Raw genomic sequence first — 8,078 nt, 5'->3', positions numbered from 1 at the left:
TCTTTGATGTCCAGTGAAGAATAACACTTCAAAACCAGTAATTATATGAAATGCTTCACGTGTAAACTTAATTTCACTGTCAAAAACCTTGAATGTCATCGAATCAAGGTCATTATTTACAATTTCTGAAAGCAATACATAGTGAATAAGTTTACCACAGAACTTCACACTTTGTAATCGAAAAAGTTTCCGAAAATACCATCCCTCAACTTCTTCCACTGCCTGTTTGACAAAAAAGTTTTGATTGTTTCTTTATACTGTAAATCTTCTTTCTAATAGATCATAAAATTATGCCAAACATCAAACCCGAACACATGATCTCCTTCTATTATCACACTACAAAGAAGGAAAAAAACATAAAGATTAGGACTTATAGTTACAACTTGAAAAGTTCGAGGCACTTGATACTTTACTTCAAGTTTCAAGTAAAAAAGTTAAGGACAGATAGTCCTTAACTTAAAGTTCAAAGTTAAAAAGTTAAGGACAATAAGTCCTGAACTTCAAATTTCAAGTTAAAAAGTTAAGGACAGACAGTCCTTAACTTATAGTTTCATGTTGAATAGTTAAGGACACTTGGTCCTGAACTTCAAGTTTCAAGTTCAAAAGTAAATGACACTTGGTCCTTAACTTTGAATTTCAAGTTCAAAAGTTAAGGACACTTAGTCCTGAACTTTGACATACAAGTTCAAAAGTTAAGGACACTTGGCCCTTAACTTAGAGTTACAAGTTAAAAAGGTAAGAACAAACAGTCCTTAACTTATAGTTTCAAGTTGAAAAGTTAAGGACACTTGGTCCTGAACTTCTACTTTCAAGTTCCAAAGTTAAGAACACTTGGTCCTTAACTTCAAGTTTCAAGTTCAAAAGTTAAGGACACTCAGTCCTTAACTTTGAGTTCCAAGTTCAAAAGTTATTGTCGCGATTAAGTGCAACTGGTTTGCATGCGAGGATGATACAGATGAGGAGCACGCGAAACTTGCCCTAAAATTTTCGCTCTCAAATTTTCCCTCTTCTGAATGAATAAAACAAGGGTGTAGGAATATAGAATTGAAGAAAGGGTAAAACTATCTTTTTCCTATTAGTAGTGGCTATTTTTGCTGGGCATTATAATTAGTGGATAAAAAATAAAGACCACCTTACTTAGTGGCTACCACATACCATTTTTACACAAAATAATGGATGGGCGCCCAAATAGAAATTACATTAGAAACAAAGCTTGGAAATGAATACGAATAAAATTATCATCATAAACTATACATAATGGCGAAATCAAGATGCTAAGTGTATGTGGAATATTACTAAATCTTTAAAGATTAATTATAAATACAAAATTGCAACTAATATCATCGATGAAAACACCCCCACTTGCTATGAGTTAATGATTCCCTAAATTTGCCATAAAGGTGGCATGTGGACCGGTTAGGGCCAGGACTGGCCCAGGCCCATGAGCCCATATGGGTAGTGGGCCTAAACGGGCCTAACCATTTAGGACCGGGACCAGGTGGGGGTGGGCTTCCAGGTGGGCCGGTCTCTTTACTAGGCCTGCTAAGACCGGGACTAGTAAGTGAGCTGGTTCAACCGGTCCTAAACGGTCCTAAGTGGGCCTAAACGGGCCCAACGGCTAATTTTTTTTAAAAAATAATTCTGCCAATCTAGCCGTTATGGCATTTAAAAAATGGTTGTTTTCTATCTGTTGGCTATTTATAAAATAGCCATTTAATCTCCCGAACTTTGTTTTAACCCCAAACTTTTTATAATTACACTTTTTCCCTATTTTAACTATAAATACTCCCTCATTCTTTTATTTTTCTCACAAAATCGTCAATCTCTCTCTAATTTTCTTCTATAATTGGTTACTTTATTGTTGCAATTTGTGTGAAAAATTATGAAGTTGGTGTATTGAAGTATTCAAATGATCTTCAACGATAATTAATTTTCAACAAGTTGTTCGTCAATTCGGTAAACTCGTTCCAACTCTTAAGTTTTAATATTATAGTTTTGTTTTATTTTATTTAATTTTGTATTGTCTGATTAATTAAGATGGATTTTTTTGTTAAAAAAATATTTAGTAAAAATAAGGGAAAATCCAAGAGAGGTGAATCTAGTGGCCAATCTATTGCTTCTCCAATTCCTCAGGCTCCCCTACCCAATCCCCTACCCAAACCCCATACCCGCCCTCCACCCGCTCCTATTCTTGATAGTAATTATACTTTATTATAATTTACTGAGAGTCAATATCTGCATAGTGTTGGAGGTGGTGAACACTTAGACCATGAATATATAAATGCTCTTTATAGTAATCCAACTATTGATGAAGATAATAAGGAGGAATAGATGTGTATGAAACACAACCGGATGACGATACACCCACTAGTCATGTTGCTGAAGTTAACCCAACTAATAATAATCCAAATGATGCCCCGTCTGACCCCCTGTTACTACTCCTACTTTTTCTAGACAACCTTCTAAACGGGTCGAAACATCTCTTGTTTGGTCATTTTTATTCAAATAAGAGAAAAAAAATAGGGCTAAGTATAAAACTTGTGGCAAAAAGTTAGTTTTTAAATATGTTTGAGGTTGGGAGGGGGAAGTTTGAGGAGACACATAATGCTACACCCTTAAGATAAAGTTAAATATCTTCATATGAAAGCTTCGGCCGAGGGGACAAGTGTATCTAGTTAGCCTGACCCTAGTACTGGGTCAAATCAATTTCAACCGGGAATTAACACTGCTATCGATGGTATTTTATAGTATGATCCAAGAAAAGATAAGGAAGAATTGGCAAAAATGGTTACTGTTATGTGCTTACCCTATAGTTTTCCTTCTAATCCTCACTTTGTGCATTATGTTAGAAAATGTTTTAATCCTACTTATAAAGGATGGCCTCGCACAACCATAAAAAGCAATATTTATAAATATAAACAATATTTGCGCTATTTATTTACTCATATTAATTGTCGTGTTGCTATTACTACTGATATTGGTAGAAGTGATAATGACTGTGATTATCTTGCCGTTACCATGGATTGATGAGGATTGGATAATGCAAAAGCGCATTATCGTTTGTAGAATAATTAATTCATGTCACACAACGCAGTTTATTTCTAACACGGTTGCGGATATTTGTAGATATTTTTGCATTAGTGATAAAATAATGTCAATTTCAATGGATAATGCTACTAGTAACACTAATGTTGTAGCCTTGCTTACCACTACACTAAGTCCTGCATTTAGTAACATTTTTTATGTTAGATGTATTTGTCATATTTACCATTTAATTATGGGTGATGGTATGAGAATTTTAAATGTTGAAATTGAAAAGGTTAAAATGGCTCTTCACTGACTTTTTTATTCAAACCGTAGAAGTAGACTTAGAGAATATTTTAAAAGATGCGATGAATTTGGCCTAAGAGAAAGAAAGGTTCCTAAACCTTGTCCAACTAGATGAAATTACATGTATGAAAGTTTAGTTGTTGCATATGAATATAGAAACCCCATAAACTCAACGTTTAATGCTCATGTAAGTGATGATGATGAACACCTTACAAATGCGGATTGGGCTAATATTAAAATGCTTGTAGATTTTTTAGAAAATTTTTATATTGCTACAAATAAATTTTCTTGGCAATATTATCCTACTATTTCTAACTGTTTAGTTTATATTGTAGAACTTGCAAATTTGTTTGCTTATTTTTCAGAGGTGGGAAATTTATGAACAAGCTATTGATTCTATGAGAAAGAAGTTTAAAAAATATTTTTTCCCTATTCCCCCTATTGATGGTGTTGCTGCCTTATTAAATCCTACTATGAAATTAGGAGGTCCTCAATTTTGGTATCAAACTGTTTATAATGGTTTAACACTTGAAGATGAGGAGTTGTCTACACTTTCGGAAGCACAAGCCTCAATTAAAATAAATTTTCAAACTATTTCTAGTGCTTATCAAATTACAATAGATCAAGCTAGACCAAATGTTCCAACTCCTTCTTCTTCTAGTTCTCAATCATCTAAAAGAACTGCGGGAGTAAGAGCACTTATTGCTTGGGCCGGGTTCAGGGGTTCTCAAGGTTCTAGTACTACTGATTGTTCATAACTAAATGAGCTCGAAGTTTATTTGTCACAGGGAATTGAGGAAGTGAATCCCGACGGCTCCTTTAATATTTTGAAATGGTGGAAGGATACATAAAAATACTTTCCGATTCTTTCAAGGATGACCCGAGATATTTTAACCATTCAAGCTTCAACAGTGGCATCGGAGAGCGTTTACAGTCAAGAAAGACTTCAACTCGATGATTATAAAGCGTATACGAGGGAGAGCTTGAAGAAATCAATATTTTTCAAAGATCGGATCCGTTCGGAACGAAGAAATTTTGGACTTGCTGAATCACAACCAGAGGTAGACGAAGCTTACGAAGAAATGCTAGCTGAACTTGCAGAGGATGTAGCTTTGCTCGGAAGCGGTGATGAACAAGCTTCTTTTCCGCCACCACCAACGGAAATTCCTCCGAACCTTGAAGGATATATGAAATTTGTAAGAGATACCATGTAAAATTAATATGTAATTTGTATTTTGGCACATCTTGATTAGTTTTTTTTCTTCTCAATGGTGGTATTAGCACCTTGTTGTGCTCATTCCATGGGGGGAGGAAAACTAAGAAAGATATTGCCATGTTTTGTTAATGCCATAATAAAATTATAATGCATTGCTTTGAATATCTCTGTACAATCTTTTTGTGTTTAAATTTAAATTCACAATTCTATAATATAATTTTTACAAGGAATTGCCTTAGATAATATTTTTTTTTAAAAAAAAATTGAAATTAACCATTGGGCCCAGTCAGGCCCACATACACCCTGGACCGGCCCACTTAGTCCGGGAACATTAGTTTGTGGTCCCGGTCCTGGGCCGGTTCCTACCAAAAACCCACAAAATCCGGGATCACTTAGGACCGACCCACGAAGCCCAGACCCACTTAGGACCGGCCCACGAGGCCCGTTTAGGCCCGGGCCCGTCCCACATTACACCCTTAATTTGCCACTTGATTTGGAGTGGAGTTAGGCGGGTGGAAGGGTTCACTCGAATCCCTCCCGCCAAAAATTACATTCTATGCATGAGATTATACTGTATACATATATATTGAATCCACTTAACTTTTCGCATGTTTATTTTTTATTAATTTTTTCAATTTTCTTGGTGAAAATTCTACTTCCGCCACTGCAATTAATGGATTGCCATTTGATCGAAATAACAAACATGGAATATTAGGTGAAATTAAAGTAAGCAAACAACAAGTCGCAAGTAAATGAAGAATTTTTATTGAATTCTCAGTGGAAAAAGAATTTTAGAGTACAATAGACTCAAGAATATCTCGGGAAAAAATCCCAACAAACCCAAAGAAACAATGAAAGCAAACTCTTTACAAACAACAATCTGCTTGTAAAAACACAATGTATATAGTAATTAAAAAGGTGTAAAAAGAATTTAGAAAGAAAGAGGAGAAGGAGCAGGAGCATCAGCAAAATCTTCAGCAGCTCCACTGCTTTGCAACTCAATCATGGCACGGTGTGGGTTGCTCCTCTGCTTCTTGCATAGGTCTGGCAAGTACACTCCTGCACATTTCACCAAATAAATGCATCAAAACATTAGTAAAACCCTAAATTAATGTGTGATACGATGAGACAGAATGCAATCGATATAATGATATGAAATAGATTATTATGAGAGCCATAATCTCCTATTAAAAGAAAGCATCTACTTTCTTACAATAGCCTATGCCTTCTTTTTCTTTTACTTAGAAAGAGTGAGGTCTTACTTATTCGGAGGATGAAAGACAAATAAAGAGATTAGGGGTCTTTATGTTCGGAGAAAGAGAAGGGGCGTGGTTGGTGTGGAAAAGGGTGGATCAATCAAAAGGGCTACTAGGAGCCCTCTGCCCAACGCATCTACGGAGCTCACGTTTGTTCATCGGTTTCACCGACTAGATCAAAAGAGTGATTCACCTAATAAGGAAGCATTTTTTTTTAAGCAAAGAAAGCATATTTAGAAGCGAAAAAAGTTGAATCTTTTGACCATAAGAGAACTTAAGATTGAATAAGCAAGATAGTGTCTAAAGATCGAGAGCACTAAAACCATAAAAGGTTGTGAATCTAAGTTCCACATATTGTGTTTCCAAGATAAAAAGATAGTAATTCTTTGATTCAAACTTTAAGGTTTTTTATTGCAAGAAAGGCATCATTATTGGCCTTAACCTTTTAAAAAAGTCAAGTGTTCTTATTCATGATCTAGAAATCATGCAATGCCTCAACACAAAAGACTCTTATTTGGGTTCAACCAATTATCTAATTCATGTCTTTGTCTTAAATTAATAACAAAAGAATGTTTAAATATTAATATATATTCTATTTTTCTTTCTTTTGTCTGATCTTTTACGAGAATCTTACCTTATGATCGTCGATAAGATGTTCAAAATGAACAATATATATCATGCAAAAGGAAAAGCGTTTAACTTATGTACATTGACAGTATAAAAGTAAGACAGAATATTGTTACCTTCTCCGGCGGCCAAGTTGAAGTAAAGGTCAACAACATTGGGGCATTTGTGGTAACAATCAGGGGAGCAGAGCTTAGAGGTAAACTGAGCCTCAAGCAAAGAATCAGAAGAAATTCCAACAGAGTTTCTATCAACTCCACATGCATTTACACATTCATCTGTCTCAATGTATTCCCTCATGTTTCCAACGATAACCTCTGATGTCTTGCATTGGTACTCACTTTTCCCATCTTCTAATGTTGATTTCTCTAACAAACACCTCTTCCCAGATGATGCAATTGAGAATGCACAAATATTTGTTGGCAAATTCTCACAAATGATCTCCCCTAAAATCAAGAAACAATAACAGCCACAAAAATTAGAATTGTAAGGATATGTACTACAAAAAAAAAAGAATTAGCTACGAACTTCGTCGCTAAATCGCTCGTAGCTAACAAAATTTCTGGATAATATATCGTTAATCCGTCGTTAAATAAAAATTAGCGATATTTTCTTATTTAGCAATAGAATTTGTCTGTCGCTAATTCCTGTTTTTTTAAGTAGTGAATTATATTAACATGCTTGACATGATCATCAAAATTGAATCTTTGCATGTACATGAACGGAAATGGATCTAGAGCGATTCAACGGGTTCAACTGAATCCATTGTTTTCGAGTCGAACCATGTTGATATATGTAAATTTTTCCATGCACATATATAAGCAATCGTTCTAAATTATGGATTCTCTTATGTGAATGAAAGAAAAGAAAAGAAAACTAGATATAGATATACGTACCAAGAGCAACTTGGAGGAAAAGGGAACATGTAAAGAAAAGAATCAAAGATGATTTCATTGAAGAGGCCATTTCTTCTTCTTGTTTTCTCTTTTGTTTTTGGTGTGATTTTGTTTGTTTGGAAAACTTGAAGAAGAAATGGAGAGGTTTTTTGGGTTTGTGAGATGAGTTTGAATGAAGGGGTTTCTTGACTTTATATTGGGAGTTTAGGAAGGGAGAGGAGAAATTCAAGATGTGTTATGACCTATGCAAATCATACAAATGTCTGGCCACCGGCTTAGTTAGTTTGTTTACTTTTTATTTTTATTTTTAGGGTTAATATTTAAATTGGATCTTCTGTTTTTTAATTTAAAAGTTTAGACTATTAATGCATGAATCAACGCTGAATTTTGACGTATTCTCTTATTTTGGGAGAGCACAAATGGAATGGGATGGGAGCTCGAAGGTTGATGGACAAATTAGTGGATCCCACGCATTGCTTTTCCTTTTAGATTTTATTTTTATTATTATTCTTATATAGTTCGCCAATAATAAATATTACGTATTTCTTTGTCTGTGAAAATTAGCTCGGAGAATAACAGTCAACCCATTTTAATGTGAATTTGAACTTTAATAGTTTCTTTAAAGATGTACATGTCTAGAAACAATGTTAAACTTCTACAAATTAAGGGGTCGATTGATTGGAAGACACGTTATGTTGAGATTAGTTATACTGGTATTAATTATATTGAGCTTAATTATACTGAAATTAGTTATCA

The 8,078-nt window shown here is 34.5% G+C and overlaps 1 protein-coding gene across 1 annotated transcript; it reads right to left on the bottom strand.

Annotated features, from left to right (window-relative positions):
* Positions 1 to 5,288: 5,288 nt before the first annotated feature.
* Positions 5,289 to 7,497, bottom strand: LOC104232282 (uncharacterized). Its single transcript, XM_009785454.2, has 3 exons — positions 7,323 to 7,497; positions 6,546 to 6,872; positions 5,289 to 5,605 (listed from the first exon to the last, which is right to left on the bottom strand). Exons 1-3 carry the CDS (start codon positions 7,390 to 7,392, stop codon positions 5,478 to 5,480), a joined length of 525 nt encoding a protein of 174 aa, XP_009783756.1. The 5' UTR covers positions 7,393 to 7,497; the 3' UTR covers positions 5,289 to 5,477.
* Between the last annotated feature and the right edge of the window lie 581 nt (positions 7,498 to 8,078).

The sequence above is a fragment of the Nicotiana sylvestris genome, chromosome 7, assembly GCF_000393655.2.
Source record: "Nicotiana sylvestris chromosome 7, ASM39365v2, whole genome shotgun sequence".
NCBI classification, from domain to species: Eukaryota; Viridiplantae; Streptophyta; class Magnoliopsida; order Solanales; family Solanaceae; genus Nicotiana; species Nicotiana sylvestris.
This window is presented reverse-complemented; position numbering and strand designations above follow the sequence as displayed.